The following is an 18,111-nucleotide window of genomic DNA, read 5'->3' on the forward strand; positions in this document are numbered from 1 at the left end:
TTGATCTATGTATTTTTTTCTTCTGGTAGCATTATTTTTATCCTTTTGTGCCAAAGATATGAGTATTTATGTTCAAGCTTTACACAGTGTCTGGAGAAAGGCTGGGCTTTCTACGCTCGTAAGCTGTCGCAGTCTGGGAAACCCACAGGGCCTTGCTATGAGTCAGCATTGACTCTGTGGCAGCGAGTTTGGTTGGTACAGTTTTAAAATGTGTTTAATTAAATTTTTCTCTAGTTGGTTTTACTCATACTGACTCTTTAGCCAATGAAAACATAATGCAAGATGCCATGTAAATCTTAAGGATATTTTCTCCATCGTTGGTTGTACTCACCCTGTGAAGGAGTCAGCTCCATCACCACTGGAAAACAGAGCAGGGCTGGCGGCTGGGCACCTGGCTGGAATGCCCAGACTGGCAGTGGAGTAGAGCTGCTGCAGTTCGTGGGTCATGGAAAAATAATCATCTGTGATAAACTTGCCAAGTCATACCAAGAAACGGGATAGAAATGAAAAATTTGGGATGAAAATATCCTTTCCTGGTTGGCCTGCCCTCATCTTCAGGGGTAAAAGCGATGGGAGCACATTTTGATTGTAATCACCTCTGCCCCAGACTGGCTCCCTGTTCTTTAACCAACAGTTAGTGAGCTCATGAGAGACAGTTGGAAATTTTTTAGGGTGGATGTGTACATTGAGAACAGGGGTTTATAATTCGCTTTGCCTCTCCAATTTTAATAGGAGAGCAGATATGCAAACTAAAGCTTGGGGACAGGGAAATGAGGCTTTCAGTTACAGTCTCAGGAAAGCATTGAGGCAGCCCCACATTGCCCTCGAGGGGAGCTGTGGTAAGCATCAACAGACTGGCAGTGAGTTGGGTTTGGTGTTTGTGTACAAAGTATATTCTCTTAAAATCTCACAAACATTTACCCTGCAAAATAATCTGTTGGTTTATGTGGTCCTAGCATTTTACCTAACCTTTTCTTCTTCATTGGGGTGTGTGTGTGTGTGTGTGTGTGTATTTCTCTAACATGTGTTTCCCAATTTTAAATACAATTTATTGAATCCCCCTCCCTTAGTCTCCAGAGAATTCAGAGGGCAAAGATGGACCCAAAGTAGCTGAACGTGAGGTAAGTTTATTTTGGGCATTATGTATTTAATTATTTTAATTGGAAATTTAATCATGATAATGATTGTCTGCCTCAGAAAGAATACTACTGCAAACCAGGCTGTGGGGATTGCTTAAACCAGTGATGAGAGTTTTGCTTTGCAGCTTTGCTTCTTGTGGGTATGTTTCAGCCCAGTACACGCATGAGGCATTTCCCACTAGTAACTTTCTGTTGTTTACGTTTCTAGCTGTCAGTCCCTGTGACTGTATTTGAGAATGGATGCTGAGAATCCCTTCTGGGCAAAGAGTGAGATAATAGGTAAATTCATCATGGAGAACAAAGTCTGTCTTTCACAGCACGAAAATGAAAGTCAGTGATTCCATAAATTCACTGCTGTAGCAAACGAACCATAAGTTACGTTGGGGCTCTGAATATTTTCCTGAAAGAGTCATTTCTACAGTCACAAACAATGGAAACATATCAGAAAATACCAAAATATTAATATTTTTCAATCACTTAAGTTTAGGATAACTAGTTAAACAATATTTCTACCAAGGCCTATATCAAAATACAGAAGCTTCATGAAAGATAATGAAGAGATGCTTGTGTTTGACACTCAGTGGTAATAGATCATGAACTTCTAGAAGATGGACTAAAAACAGCAAATGAGAGGATAACTGTGATGACTGTCATTTACTCTTAGAGAGAACTCAACAGTAGGTGGGAAAACTACAGCCCTTACCCTTGAATTCAGGAATTAAAAAGGGTCTTGTTACAGATTTCTTTTTCAGATCCTTTGGATGATGCATATTATGGTTAATAATTCAGAAGCGTTTGGCATGATACCATAACCCTCACATAAGATTTGTACATTCTGCCTAGTGGAAAATCTTCAGCAGAATCTATGGGAAAAAAAACATTTAAAAACAAAACTGCCAATAATCAAATCCTTTCTATTTATTCCATGTTCAGTGTCTTAAGAGAGAGTTTACGAGGGGAAGTTTGTGATCCTGTCCCCAAACCAACAAAATAAACACTAGAACTAAACAAAATAATAGCAAAATACAATTTATCGGACAGTTAGGTAAAGTGTAATTTACCTTAATATTTTTCAATTTGGGCGTAGAAAAGTATTTAGAAAACATTGGCATTTAAATTGATCTGTCTGTCAGAAAATCTTGAAAACACAGGAGATCTTGGATAGTGGCAACATCCTTCCCAGTATCTCTACTATAAAAGCAAGTCAGGTGGATAAGGATACACAGAAAAGATGTGTGTTGTGTTTGTGTCTTATTCGTGTGATCTAAATCACAGGATTCTAAACAAAATTCTTTTCCTAGAAAAGACTCTTGGCCTTCCTCTAGGGGAAGGCTCTCTCTAAAGGTTCTTCTCTCCACAGCTTCTGTTCCCTGGCGATCTCCATGTGCTTGACCGCTATCTTCTCCTACCTTTGCTTGCCTGCTTGTCCTGATCTGCTGTTTTTATTGCAGCCTATAAAAGTATGGACTTAAAGCACCCTACACTAGTCCTACTCCATTGACAAAGACAACCCGCTCCCAAAATGGGAATATAATCCCAAGTACAGAGGTTAGAGTTTACAACACATGTTTCTAGGAAACACAATTCGATCTTTAACATTCCACCCTTTGGTTCCCAAAATCCATGCCCTTACCACATGGCAAAACACATCCATCCCATCACAAAAAGTCTGAAAACAACTCCAAATCCAAATCTCATCTTCTGAGTAAAGCAAGTATGAGTGAGATTTGAGCAGATTCCATCATAGGGCAAAATTCCTTTTTATCTGTGGACCTGTGAAATCTAGATGAAAATTACCTGCTTCCAAAGTAGAGCAGGCACAATACATACATTTCCATTCCGTTTGGGAGAAACTGGAGAGAAGGAAGGTATCACAGGCACCAAGCAGACCTAAAACCAAGCAGAACAATTTCCATTCTCTCTCAATGCGTGAAAATAGTCCTTTGTTCTTTGGAGTCACCCAAGCAAAGGCCATGCCCTTGGTTCTACATGGAGGCTTCTAACCCTTGAGCTTCCCTTCCACCCTTTACACCTGGCCACGGGGTGCAATTCTGCTTCCTCCTAATCCAGTGCACCCCGTGAGCTGCAGCAGGCTTCCTTCTTGTGCTCTTGAACAGGCACACCTGTCTCTTCAGCTTTGGATGGTGACCCCATCTCGCTGGCACACCTTAAGGGCGGCCTGACCCTCTGGGACCAAGTTGGCAATGATCCAGCTTGAAGTCCGGCTCTTTCCTCTAATATCTACTGTCAGTGGCACGGAGAGACCCTGCAGCCCCTCTGAAATCTTGCTTAGAAAACCGCCCCAGCCAGCCAGCCATGTTGATCCTTCACAAGATCTTCCACCAAACATTTGAACATAATTAAGGCACATTCTTTGTCACTCCATAAAAAAAGCATTGCCTCTTCTTCCACTGTCCAACTGTGTTCATCATTTCCTTGTAAAGCCTTACCACAAATACATTAAATACCCTCATTTCTAGCAACATTTTGCTGCTGGCGCCGTATGTGTTCTCTACGATGATGGAGGATTTCTCCATAGCTCTCCTTTCTGAGCTCTCACCAGAGTTGCCTTCAAGGTACATAATTCTACCAACAGTCTCTTCCAAGCAAGCTAGGCTTTTACAGTTACCTCCCTGCCTTCTAGTCAATTCCACCTCTAGCAAATCTGTAGGCTGGAGTAGAATTAACTGCTCGTCAGGTTTCCAAGACCAGTTACAGAAGGGAGCTGCCATGTCTTTCTCCCACAGAGCAGCTGATGGTTGGAACCACTGATCTTTCACTTAGAGCCACATAGTTTAACCACTGTGCCACCAGGGCACCTTCTCTTGCTCTTATTCACTGACATCAGGCCGATTGGGACTCATTGTGACCTGATAGGACAGTGCAGAACTGCCCCTGTGGGTTTCCAAGTCTAACTCTTTACACTAATAGACAGCCTCTTTCTTCTAAGGAGTGGCGAGTGGTATTGAACCACTGACCTTGAGGTTTACACTCCAATGCATAAGCCACTACACCACGGGGCCTCTTCCAGCCTCTCCCCATGAGCCTGTTTCAAAACTGCTCCCACATTTTAGGTGTTAGAAAAACACTCTTCCAGTACCAGAGTGTCTTAGTTACCTAGTGGTGCTGTAACAAAGAGAGATCTATTTTCACACAGTTTAGGAAGTTAGAAGTTCAAATTCAGAGTACCAGTTGTATTTTTGTTTTTTGCTTGCCAGATTCCTTTTATTTTGCTATAGTTTTAACTTTTTAAAATCATCTTATTAGGGGCTCTACAACTCATCACAATCCATCCAACCATCTATTGTGTCATGTCAGAGTACCAGTTTTAAGGGAACGCTTTCTCTATGGACGCTGGAGGAAAAGGCTTATCTCTTTGTCTTTCGATTCCTAATTTCTTGGAGATCTTTATGGCTTCTACACACATCTCTGCTTCTTTCTCTTGCTTGTTTAATCTTCTTTATATCTCAGAAGAGATTGACTCAAGGGCCGTGTAACAAAGACACCTCAAATGGGGATGTAACCACAAGCACAGATTGACAGCACACGTTTTGAGGGCATATGATTCAACAGCTTGACTTTTGGAGTTTTCTTGGAAGTACATGAGTAGACTCAGAATCAGAACTACCGCTCATAGTAATACTCCCATATTCCACTAGACTGTTTCAGGCAGTATTCAGCAAGGGCCAAGGACTACACTTGAATCCTGCTATGCCCGTGAACTTTGTCGTAACGCATATTAGAGTAGGTCTCTAGAGACACAAATCCCCAACTATCACATAATGAGACTAGGTTTCCATGCTGCTTATGTAACCATGACAGTAGAAGAGTCCATTTTTTAGAATAGCCTCCAGTAGGATTTTCTCCAACCAGGAGGATGATCATTTAATCAAAACACATTTACAGAATCCTTCCAGTGCTGCCCAGAACTTTTATGCCAGAGTGACAAAAGTTTCTTCCCAATGATTTCCGAACTCTCCTGGTGACCCTTCATTCTAAAAGCGTTCCTTCTTCCCTTGAAAACTACTCTTTGGGCCAATTCTCCTGCGTGTTCACACTTAGTCAACAAGTCAAGAGAAAGTTTTCTCAGAACCCATTGTCCTACCCAATAATAACCTGAATCACAAATGTAGACTTCAAATTGTGGCATGCCAGCAGTCATACTCAGTGCTAGTCTAAACATTTGTAAGCTTTTGAGCCTAAGAAACTGATGGGACTTTCCAGGACGGTGTATACCCTTGCATGCATAATCAGCACTGTAACTGTGAGTGGATGTTGTTTGCCGTGAAGAACAACATCACTGACAATTGTTCCTGAGTTTGGTTTTGTATTTTGAAATTCTTGTACTGGACCTGAATTGTATGGCATCAGTAAGTCTTTGGGGTCAGAACAGACTTACAGACTCTGAAACCCAAAGGAACTGCTCTACTCTACCCTGCAATGCTACTGTAAGTCAGCAGGGACTCAGTGGCAGTGGGTTTGGGGTTTTCTGGTTCCAGGATGGATTGTAACCAAGTATAAGCATAAGGTCCTCACAATCTCATAAGTGTCAAACATTGCCATTCCATTTACCCCAACACTTACGGAGGGCTCCTGTAAGGCAGTGGAGCTACAGAGAAGTAAGAGCAGGTGACCCTGTGCCTGAAAGATGAGTTAGTTCAGCAGTGAGTGCATGTAGCTAACACCACACAGAAAGACCTTCAGATGAGGTTCATTTACCTCTTCGGTGGCTTCCACTTTCTCTCCCAGGTCATAGCTTCCTGAGCACTCTCCTGTCCCTTTGCTTGTGAGTTGGTGTGAGCAGTCTGAAGACCACACAGAAGCTTCCACACCAAACTGTCTGTAACTGAACGTTGTCCCTCTCTAAAGCATACTCAAGCAGCCAGAGGTGCCTGCTGGGTGAGAGATGAGGCTTTCTACTTCTGTAAAGAGTTACTGTCTTTGAAACCCACAGGAGCAGTTCTACCCTGCTTAGAGGGTTGCTGTGAATTAGGATCAGCTTGATGGCAGTGAGCCTGGTTTTTGGAAGGTAGCTGCTAGCTATCTTCTTCAATTGATAATATTGCCTTTTCTTCAGAGTTGCCCAGTAACGCAATGTAGCTTTTAAATTGGAGTGCCTGTGTGGTTCATATGATCAAGCACTCAGCTGCTACACTCTAGTCCACCAAGAGTTGCCTCCAAAGAAAATCCTGGCAGTGTACTTCCAAAATATCAGCCTTTAAAAACTCAACAGTAGCACATGATTCTAACATGCATGGGTAAGAATTAACTCAAAAGCAACTATGAGTTGTAACCTGAATTAAACCTCCCAGGAAAGGCACCCAAGATTTGGGTTCTGACTCCCAGTGACTCCTGTGTGCGTCCTCACGGAAGCAGCCATTGGAGTAGTGCTCACAGCAGGTGTTTCCAGTGGAGGATCTGTCTGGGACCCGTATTCCTTCCATGTGACTTCACAGGCTGGGGGCCTGAGCTGTGTGCTGAGCTCAGCATCCACTTACACTGTGCAGTGTATTTATCACAGCCAACCACTTAACCTGCCGTCTCCTATTCTCAGCACACTCTGCTGGCTGGCCTTAAGCCTGCCTCGGATCTTTCTTTAAGACCCCAGAGTTAAAATTATTCATAGGAAGTTCTAGCTCCCCCTTTTTTCCCCTCTCTGTCGTTTAAAGAAAGATGAGTTTAGCTTCCTCTGGCTATTTTCAACAAGTCCTTAGATAAAGAGATGACAAGAAATACTTCTTCCAGTATGACCTGACCAACCGACCCAGACTGACCTAAGACTAGCATCCTGAATTCCATGATGCCTCCTAATCATTGTGTGGGTTCCAACTGACCCCTTTAGAAAAATGACTGGTGTCCTGGAAGTTATTCTAATAAGGCAAAGTCTGCAGAAGGCAATCAAAATTAGGAACGCTTGGATTCATTTTATTTTATTAAAGCAAATATTTCTCGATAGTCTACTAAACGTCTGTTAAAAGTGCTTTATTCTACTGGAGGTACAGCAATAAATAAAACAGACTAAAGTACAAAGTTCTTATATCTGAGCACACTGTTAAAGAAAGGCAGCTGTACTTTTAGAATATGAAATCCCCTGTAGAGCCAGGATTGGCTATGTGAGAATCATTCAAAGAAACTTATTTGCCAATACTATCAAAATGGGAAGCTATTGTTTCTTGACATAGCCTCCACCTAGGACTATACACTTCTGAAGATGGTGTTTCCATATTTCTAACTTCCCCAGGAGCCCTGGTGGCATAGTGGTTATGCATTGGACTATGATCCTCTAGGTCTGCAGTTCAAAACCACCACCAGTTTGCAGAAGAAAGGTGAGGCTTTCTCATCCTGTAAGGAATTATAGTCTCAGAAACTCACCCAGCAGTCCTACCCTGGCCCTTAGGGTCTCTATGAGTCAACAACTCAATGGAAGTGAGTTTGTTTGTTTGTTTCAGTTTGGGAATTCTTCCCAGAGGAATTCTGTGTTCTTCCATTACACCGCATCAAAATGACAATTCTGGCAACTTTAAGGGACTCGCGTTAGGAGTTTTTTTCAGTGTTTTTCTGGGTTTGGGGAACAGAAGGAAGTTAGAAGTGGCAAGAAGTGGCCTTTAGACTGGGATAAGATTTCCCAACAAAACTGTCAACGACCAGCCTTTGTTGCCCTTGAGAAATGAGCAGGTACATTGTAGTGATGGGAAAACCCCTCGGTACAACTTTGTGGCCTTTGTCTCACAAATGCAGTTTTCCATTTTCTTAAACCTTTCTATGTAGGACCCTGTGATGCTCCTATATCTTTTTGGAGCCATGTTATCAAAATTACTCCTTTGGGATCCCAAAACACAGTCACTATTAGCTTTAGATCTGACCTCTCAGTCCCTTGGAAGCCACTGTTTCGATAGAACTTTTTTTTTAAGGTGCCCAGAGGAGACTTAAGGCAAGTGTATTTCTCAGAGAACTTGCCAGCAATTGTCCACTGATCCACTGCAATCATGATGTTTTGTTTGAAATAAACCTGTGCGTGTATGAACTAGAATTATAGTAGCGATACTTTTATACCCTCATACACTTAAGTAGAATATCAATTCTGAATACTTATTTGTAATGCCTAAAACAGTTGTTATTTTAATTTTTTTGCAGTCTCGATTGCGTTTTATTTGCCACATCTTTAAATAAGAAAAAAAGATTTCCAAAAATTACAATTCCAAATTTAGAGAAGAGATTAGTACAGTTTTTCCTCTGCTTAAATCTTTGAACATATTCTTTTAATTGGCTAAACATTTCTATAAAAACAGTGAAGTTATTTTTGCCCCTGTAACTGCTTGAATTTTTCAGCCATTTACTTTTTTACCACAGTAATGAGATGGGGAACTCCCACTATTTTTGGTTTCTCCATAATTCCAAGTCTCTCCATGGATACTGCGTAAGGTTTCGTTCCATTTCTAAGAAGAGTCAGACTGGAGATTGCCGTGCCATTGTGTTGCCTCCGGCTCGTCGCAGCCCTCTGAGAACAGCGGAACCGTCGTCCCGTGTTGCGCTGCTTGGATTGAGTCTGGCACATCTTAGTCCTCAAGGTGACACCCTTGCTGTTTCACACTTTGAAGAGGTCCTTTGCAGCAGATGTGACGGATGCACCAGGTCACTTGCTGTCATCACTGTCATGTCTATGGGTGCTGACTGTGGATCCAAGTACAATGAAATCCTTGACAAGGTCCATATTTCTTCCATTCAGTGATGTTGCTTATGATCCAGGTGTGGAGGCGTCTGTGTTATTTGTATTGAGGCATAATCTGAAGGCTGCAGCCTTTGCTCTTCATCAGTTCATGCTTCAAGTCCCCTTGACTTCCAGCAAACGTTGTGCCACCTCCGTGGTGCAGGTTGCTCCCAAGCCGTCCACCAATCCTGCCGCCACGTTCTTGTTTCAGCTAGGCCAGTTCCTCAGATTCTTTGCTCAGCATGCAAACCGAATATGAATGGCGAAGGGATACAACCTTGATACACACTTTTCCTGACTTTAAATCGTGCACTATATCCTCGTTCAAAACACTGTCTATGGTTTCATTTACAGGTTCTGCATAAACCCAAGTAAGTGTTCTAGAATTCCCATTCTTCGCAGTGTTACCTATAGTTTGCTATGATCCACACAGTGAAATGCCTTCACGTCTTAAATAGCACCTCAGTTTTCTTTATATGAATTATATCACAAGCATAAAGATTATGGTTGGGGTTGGAGCCTACATTTATTTTCCTTTCTTCTTCTTACCTATCATAACCTTAATTGTCAGATGCCATTTCTCAGAACATTGATACATCTTTTTAATATTTTGGTGGCCAGAGGGTTTGACGTAGGTCTTATTGTACTCACTTCAAAAGGACGATGGCAATCTTATCTAATATTCTTTCAACAGTGTAAGATAATATAATGTTTTTTTTTAATTCAACTTGGTTGTATTGATCACCAAAGAAAAATGTTTTTCCTTTCTCTTTGTAGCCTACAAGACGGTCTGCGAGATTGTCAGCGGTAAGTACTTTAGAAAGCTTTTAGTGTTCATTCTTAGAAGGCTAGGGTCCCTCTATCTAGAGCAGGGGTCCTCAAACTACAGCCCGCGGGCACATGTGGCCCGCCGAGGACATTTATCCAGCCTGCAGGTGTTTTTTGTCCCTTTTTTTTAACTTCAAAATAAGATATGTGCAGTGTACATAGGAATTTGTTCATAGCTGTTTTTTTTTAACTATAGTCCGGCCCTCCAACGGGTCTGAGGGACAGTGAACTGGCCCCTGTTTAAAAAGTTTGAGGACCCCTGGAGAGCAAGGGTGGGGAAATTCTATTGTAACTCCTTTTGAGTTTAGTGTTAGAAGCCTTGTAAAAACAGGGACTTGTTTACATATGGACTACACTAGAAACCATTGTTCTCTATGAACTTCTAATCAGGGAATATGCTTTATGAGTCACATAAAAAGCAATATTTTTAAGCAGCTCTCCCTGAGCACCAGCAGTATAAGTGCCGTCCCACAGAGAAGAAGCCTTCCTGGTAGTTCTGAAACAGAACTTCGTAGACAGACTGGGATTCTCAGACTCCTGTTGTAGATGCCATTAAGTTCGTTCCTACCCATAGCAACCTTATGCACAACAGAATGAAGCCCGGCTCACACTTATTCCTACGCCTAAACCCATTGCTGCAGCAACAACCTGTGTGAATCCATCTTGTTGAGAGTCGTCCTCCCTTTTGCTGCCCCTCCACTTTACCAGACACACTGCATGTCCTTTTCCAGGTCTGGGCACTCCTGACAACATATCCAAAGTAGGTAAAATGAAATCTCGTCATCCTTGCCTCTAAGGAGCACTCTGGGTCAAAACACTTGAGTGCTGAGTCAGGAGGGAGGATTCCATTCATAGAAATAAAGTAAAATGAAATTAGTTGCTGTGGATTGAGAAAACAAGCATATGTTACTGATGCAACATATCGAAGCCTGAAATAACAAAGATCTTAAATCTTAAAAATTTAGGGGCCATGTGAGCTGCTCTATTTGGAAATGGACTGCAGACTTAACGTGGTTAGAACATTAATAAAAACATTCCTTACTTTTCAAATGCATCCTTTATTATTATTTGAAAGGTCATTCCTAACAGCCAATCTTCCAAAATTGAACTGTCTGCAGTTTCATTTTGTGTCCTTGATGAGCAGGGCCAGATTCAATATGAACTTGAACCACCTCCGAGAAGCATTGGAGAGGAGCGTGTATTTTTCTCCACATGGGGGAGGCCCTGGTCAGTGTTTTCTATTTAAAAACTATTTTTCCTAGTGCCAGGAGAGGCTTATGAGGAAATATTTGACCTGAAATATCTACATAAAACTAGTGGGTTAGGCTACACTGGTACAGAGAGGAACTGGAAATAGCAAATCCAGGGCGGATGATCCCTTCAGGACCAATGGTGCGAGTGGAGGGAAGGTGGGGTAGAAAGGCGGAACCGATTACAAGGATCTACATATAACCCCTCCCTGGGGAATAGACAACAGAAAAGTGGGTGAAGGAAGACATCGGACAGTGTAAGACATGACAAAATAATAATTTATAAGTTATCAAGGGTTCATGAGGGAGGGAATGGCGGGGAGGGAGGGGAAATGAGCTGATGCCAAGGGCTCAAGCAGAAAGAAAATGTCTTGAGAATGATGAGGGCAACAAATGTGCAAATGTGCTTGACACAATGGATGGGTGTATGGATTGTGGTAAGAGCTGTACGAGACCCCAATAAAATGATTTTTTTAAAAACTAGTGGGTTAAACTAATTACCTTTCCCAGTTTTCCTGTGCTCTACCCCAGGTGTTCTCAGGCCTCGGGAAAACCGGGCTGGGCCTAAAGCCAAATGAACAGGCACAGGATAGACAGATAGTGCTCACAGCGAACAGAGCGGACACTTCCACATGTGGTTAGGTGTCCTTGAGTCAAGCCCAGCTCACAGTGAGCCTGTGTACAACAGAAGAACCAAGCACTGCCTAGGCCCATGTCTTCCTCACAAGCATTGCTGTGCTTCCACCCATTGTCACAGCTCCAGTGTCAAGCCATCTTGTTGAAGGTCTTCTTTCTCAATGGCCCTGGGCATTGCCAAGCATGATAACAGGTCCAGGCCCAGGCCCATCCTTCCTGATAACAGGTCCAAAGTAGGTGAGATGAAATGCCACCTTCTTAGCCCCAACCTAGTTCTTCTCCAGCTCTGGTCTCCTCCTTTCCCGGAGCACGGCTTATGTCCACATCACAGCTGACTGGCTTCAGCTAGTACACGCCTTATTGAATATCCTCTCTGCCCCCGAACTTTCTCAGAAAGAACCTGGAGCAACGATTAAGAAAGATGCTAAAGAGCCTCTGTGGCTGTTCTTCCATCTCAGATGTATTCATGCCCCTGGAAGGATGTGCTGTATTTGATGTTCCTCATCAACGCCATAATTCAAAGGCATGAATTCTTCAGTGTTCCATATACACTGACCAGCTTTCACATGCATATGAGGTGATTGAAAATACCATGGCCTGGGTCAACCTTCACAATGAAGCAAGAGGAACATAGTTGCCTACTGGGCTCCTGGAAGCCCCTGAGTGGCCCATTTGATGAGCACGGTTGGCTACTAACCCAAAGCTTGGAAGTTTGAATGCACATAGGAAGAAAGGCTTGGCTATCTACTGCTCCAAAAAATCAGCCATTGGAAACGATGGAATACAACTCTACTCTGACTCACATAGGGTTCCTCTGAGTCAAAATGAACTGGGTGGCAACTGGCTGTGGTAGGCTCTTGAGCTAATAAAATATATGAACATCTTAAACTCTGGGAGGTAACCCTTGACATTTTCCCATTATAATAGCATTCTGAGGGGAAAATAGGCCATTCTTCTCACCTTGAACTGGCATTGGAGAAGATGAAAGTAGGAATCAGCTTGGCTGCAGAACTGGATATCTACATTAAAGGTGGAAGGACCTGGAAATCATTTTTAAAAACTTCACAGACGAAAGTCTTCCTGACAGGGAGGGCTGTGCCTGTGTTTGTGCCGTGGTTTCTAGACTGTTGGGAAGGCCACTGTGACCAAACTCACGGAGTTCCTTGACCGAGGGCCTGCGTCATTTCTCTTGCTACTGTGCTGTGATAAAAGGAAACAGTGAGACATCGAGGACTGAAGCCTAAGCCTGTTCCCGGAGAGTTATGCTGGACCGAGAATAATGGGTTCGCTTCTCAAACTCACCAGCAGTTCTCTGGAGAAAAGAGTTATGAAAGGCAGAGAGTTCTGTTATGCTGTTACCTGATGTTGAAAGTAAAACTTTTTTTTTTTTTTTAACAAACAAAGCCTAAGAACACATTTTTGTCTTCTGCCAGTTTTTGTTGGTTTTGGTGCTGAGAGTTGTCTTTTCCACTATCTGAATAATTTAAGTTTTCTTTGCAGAAACCTGCTCTGCCAAAACCTGAACCTAAACCAAGGAAAGCATCTGCTAAGGTAAGAGGGGCTGTTTCCTCCCCCTTTGGTTTTGGGGGTTTTATTTTTTTAAATCAATGAATAAATTATCATTCCACATCCAAAAAGTCGTTCAAGAAAAGGTCACGTTTAATGATTCATGCTGAATGTGCTGCTCGAAAACCATCCCCACTATTGGAGGCATTCTCAACAAGCATAAATTGCAATTTTCTGCTTCACAGGAAGGCCTTCTCCGTTCAGTCAGTAAGGCGCAGGAAGTCAGTCTGGGCTTGGGGCATGCTGCTCTGAGCAGCTTCGTGTCCTAGGGCTTGGGCAGCTCCTTTGTGAACTTGCAGGTCATGTAGTCTCCAAAGGAGGTGAATTGGGCCCTGAGAATACTGTCACCAGCCCTTGGAGGAACTTTGCATCCTAGGAACCTTCTCTTTTTTGCACTTTGCCTCAGTCCCTCAAACTGCATTTCTCCACTTGAGACTTTTCATTGGAAAGTGACAGAAAACCCCTCTCTTGCCGAGGTCTTGGCCCAGCTTCTGCCTGCTCCTTTCACCAAGCACAGCCTGTGTCCACATCAGAGCTGACAGTTTTCACGAATACCACGCCGTGTTTCACGTCTTCTCTTGCCCTGTGCTTTCCCAGAAAGAACCCGGAGCAAAGAGTAACAACGGTGCTAAGGGGAAGAAGGAGGAGAAGCAGGAAGCTGCAAAGGAAGGTACTGCACCGTCTGAAAATGGTGAAACTAAAGCTGAAGAGGTACTTCCCAGAAATGCCTCCCACTGACTGAATCAGTGTCCAAGGACTTGCTCGATCCTTCAGCCAGTGATAGCACGTTCGTAATGTTTCTTTTCATTGCCTATAATATTGCAGATCTACATCTCTCGCTCAACTGTTAATGTTTCAACCTCCAGAGGCACCCCACCCAGCACACTCTCAGGAAAGGGGCAGATTGAAACAGAGTTAAGGGTAGTGTGGAAGCCCGTTTGCAGTGACTAGAATCAGTTAGTAGTGTTCTTGTTTTTGTTTCATGAACAATGGAAGCAGACAGGTAAGGCTTCTGTGGTTGTTGGAAAAACAGAGCAATAAACGGAGAGGAGCATCTGTGTAAATATCGTCCCTCCTTGTCTGTTTTACACCCAGAGTGCAAATAGGCTGTACGGTAGACCTACTGCAAAACAAATCGACACGGGAACGTGTGTTGCCGGGGTGGACTTCCCCAGCTGGTACTTTGGGTAGTAACGGTGTCTTCTTTTTCTCCCTTCTTCACAGGTACAGGAAACTGAATCTGTAGATAACAAGGGAGAATGAGTTGTCGTGAAAATTTGGGGTTGGTTTTATGTACCTCCTGGGACAACTTTTAAAAGCTATTTTTACCAAGTATTTTGTAAATGCTAATTTTTTAGGATTCTACTAGTTGGCATATTAAAAATCTATAAGGGTGGACATTTTACCTTCTCATAAGAATGCTCTTTTGGAAATTTCCATCATCCTCAAGTAAAATAAATACCAATTTGGAAGCTGTGTGTAAAATTGATTCAGCTTTCCATGCACTTGCTTTAAAATTGTAGTCTTGTGCATACTGTGGTGTTTTCATTGTGTATATTTGAATTTTTCTTGCAGTTTTTCTAGAGCAATAATCCGTGGTGCTTTTGTACCTAAGTTTTATGTGATTTTAATGAAACATGGATAGTCGTGGCCACCTGCTGACTCCTTGTGGTTTAAAATAAAAGGTTGCATTGCCTGAAAAACATTTGCCTCTTAGTGTCATTCCTAAATTTAGCAGGGTTTTGTTTCATCCAGAGCTTTGAACTCGTTCATTCCACTTCAACCTGCTGCTGAGAATTTGCCTTCCCACCCCAGAAATTGAATCAGAATCTACAGTTTAACAAGATTCCCAGGTAATTTTATATTTATATGGGTGTATATGTATGTATATGTTTACACACATATGTATGTACACATACCACCTGGGGCTCTTATGGCCATACTTGTCTATCGGCTTGTCATACTGTGGTGGCTTGTGTGTTGCTATGATGCTGGAAGCGATGTCACTGGTCTTTCAAATGCCAGCAGGGTCGCCCAGAGTGCACAGGCTTCAGCAGAGCTTGCAGACTAAACAGATTGCAAGAACAGAGTAGACCACAGACTTCTAAGGAATAAGCCCCTGAAGCCCCTGTGAAGAAACCGACTGGCTACTTCAGAGGCGTTAGGTGCTGAAAACCTTATGTGTTGTCGGAGACTCGAGGCCTAATGAATAGAACAGCATGTCAGAGAGAGCGCCAGAAGGTGACCCCCTCAGTTTAGAAGGTACTCAAAATAGGTCTGAGGAAGAGCTTCCTTTCCAAAGAGGACACAGTTCCTGCTCATCTGATGCAAATGGCGTAAAGCCTGTGGACAAAAGCCATTGAGACCTTCATTTGCTGGTGGGACTACAACTCAAAAGGAGAAGAAACAACTGGGGAAAATACACTAATAAGTGGAATTTGGAATACGTGCAGTATGAATCTAAGAAAATTATAAGTCATCAAAAATGAAGTGGAGCTCATAAAGATAGATATAGGAGGAATTAAACCGAAATGAGCTGGTGTTAGCCATTTTGAATCACAAAACAATATGCTTTACTCTGCTGGGAATGACACAATCAAAGGGAATGACTGCCTTCATCTCCAAATGGACCTTTCGAGATCTGTCTTCAAGTACAATGCTGTGTGTGATAGGATTGTATCTATCCACAATCAAAGAAATTCAGTTGATACAATTACTACCCAAATCTATGCCCCAACAACTAAACGCAGTGATGGAAACGTGGCAGAATACTACTAAAGTCTTCAGTCAGAAATTGACCAAACAGGTGATCAGGATTCCATCGATAATTACTGGCGATTGGAATGCAAACATTGGAAACAAATAAGGAGCAGTAGCTGGAAAATAGTGACATGGTGATAGAAACAAAGCTGCAGATCACATGATAAAATTTTGCAAGACCAGTAACTTGTTCGTAGCAAAGAGCTTTTTTCAACAGAACAAGAGGTGACTATACATACGTATGGCCTTCTCCAAGTGGAATACCCAAGAATCAACTTGACAATCTCTGTAGGAAGAAATGATGGAGAAGCTCAATATCAGCAGCTAAAATCAGGCCAAGGACTGATTGTGGAAAAGATAATCAGTTGCTCTTATAATCAGGCCAAGGACTGATTGTGGAAAAAATAATCAATTGCTCTTATATAACTTCAAGTTGAAGCTGAAAAAAATCAAAACAAGTCCACGAGAGTCAAAATACAACCTTGAAGCTTTTCCACCTGAATTTCAAGAACAGATTTGCTGCATTGAAAACTAATCACAGACAACCCGAAGAGCTGTGGGATAACATCAAAAACGTCATTCATGAAGAAAGCAAAGGTTATTAAAAAGAAAAGATTAAAATGAATGTCAGAAGAGATTATGAAACTTGCTCTTAACCATAGTGTAGCTAATGCAAGTGGAGGACATAATGAAGTCAAAGAGCTAAACAGAAAGTGTCAAAGGGCTACTCAGGAAGACAAAGTATAATAATATAATGAAATGTGAAAAGCCCTAGAGTAAAAACAAAGACAAAAACACACCATATCTTAAACTGAAAGAACTCAAGAAACAATCCAAGCCTCAAGTTGCAAAATTAAAAGATTCAATGGGCAAAATATTGAATGAGCAAGAATTATCAAAAGCAGATGGAAAGAATGCAGAGACGCTACACCAAAAAGAACTAGTTGATATTTCACCATTTCAAGAGATAGTGTATAAGCAATGGTCAATGATGCTGCAGGGAAAAGTTCAAGCTGCACTGAAAGTATTAGCTGAAACAAAGCCCCAGGAATTGGTGGAAACCTATTGAAATGTTTCAACAAGTTGAAATGCACGGGTAGGTCACTCATCTATACTAGGAAATTTGGAACACAACTATTTGGCCAACTGGCTGAAAGAGATCCATGTTTGTACCCATTCAAAAGAAAGATGATCCAACAGAATGTTCATATTATAGAGCAGTATCATTGATGTCACATGCATGTAAAACTTTGCTGAACATCATCCAACAATGGTTGCAGTAGTACACTGACACGGAGCTGCCAGCGGTTCAGGCAAGATTCAGAATGTGATATAGAACAAAGGATAGATATCACTGCTAATGTCCAATGGATCTTGGCAGAAAGCGGAGAATACCAGAAAAATATTTACTTGTGTTGCATTGACTATGCCAAGGCATTCGACTGTGTGGGTCACAACAACATATGGGTACCCTGAAAGAGACTGGGGATTCCAGAAACATTTCACTGTGCTCACGTGTAAGCTATACCTGGATCAAGAGGCAATTGGACAAACAGAACAAGGGAACATTGGATTGTTTTAAAATCAGGAAAGGTGTGCCCAGGCTTGTATCCTCACATAATTATGTAATCTGTATGCTGAGCAAAACATCAGAGAAGCTGACTTGCATGAAGAAAATGTAGTGTCAGGATTGGAGGAAGGCTTATTAACAACCTATGATATGCAAATGACATAACCTTGCTTACTGAAAGTGAGGAGGACTTGCAGAAGAACCCAGATTGGTTTTTTTCTCATTTTTTTTTTTAAGAACCCAGACTTGAAGGTAGTCTTCCAGATTCCTAGATAGGAGTATACTTAAGACCCATCTAGGGATCTTGCTCAAATATAGATTCTAATTCAGTGTTTCTGGGTGAATGGCAAACTATCAAATCTGAATGAGCCGGACAGAAATCCTGGTTTTATGACGGAAGAACCAATCTCTACAACCAATGCCTCATTGTTAGTATTAATCAAACAATTGTGTTTGCGATTTTCTGGCTTCAAATAAAATGATACTAATAAAATCACCTAAAACTGACAGTGATGAAGTACATCTAGTAAACTTTCTAAGTGGCTAGCAATCACCAGTACATAATAAAACACTAATTTTTTAAAAATCAAACAACTCACAAAGAAGATACCAAAAACTAAATCATGGCCTGTTGATTCTGTCACCTGCTCGCCC

At 42.0% G+C, this 18,111-nt stretch overlaps 1 protein-coding gene across 2 annotated transcripts in view; it reads left to right on the forward strand.

Moving 5' to 3' along the window:
- The window catches only part of HMGN3 (high mobility group nucleosomal binding domain 3), a 46,596-nt gene extending 31,766 nt beyond the window's left edge, over nucleotides 1-14,830 (forward strand). Inside the window, exons 2-6 of one of the 2 annotated variants that reach the window (XM_045294629.1) lie at nucleotides 1,071-1,121; nucleotides 9,625-9,654; nucleotides 13,062-13,112; nucleotides 13,725-13,914; nucleotides 14,352-14,830. In XM_045294629.1, coding sequence (XP_045150564.1) covers nucleotides 1,071-1,121; nucleotides 9,625-9,654; nucleotides 13,062-13,112; nucleotides 13,725-13,865 — 273 coding nt within the window. In that variant the 3' untranslated portion in view covers nucleotides 13,866-13,914; nucleotides 14,352-14,830. The remainder of the gene's footprint in view (nucleotides 1-1,070; nucleotides 1,122-9,624; nucleotides 9,655-13,061; nucleotides 13,113-13,724; nucleotides 13,915-14,351) is intronic. The other variant, XM_004696296.2, reaches the window with a different exon arrangement.
- Nucleotides 14,831-18,111: the final 3,281 nt, after the last annotated feature.

This window comes from Echinops telfairi, unplaced genomic scaffold, assembly GCF_000313985.2.
Source record: "Echinops telfairi isolate 266 unplaced genomic scaffold, ASM31398v2 ScPeMD7_3533;HRSCAF=4204_0, whole genome shotgun sequence".
Classification (NCBI taxonomy): domain Eukaryota; kingdom Metazoa; phylum Chordata; class Mammalia; order Afrosoricida; family Tenrecidae; genus Echinops; species Echinops telfairi.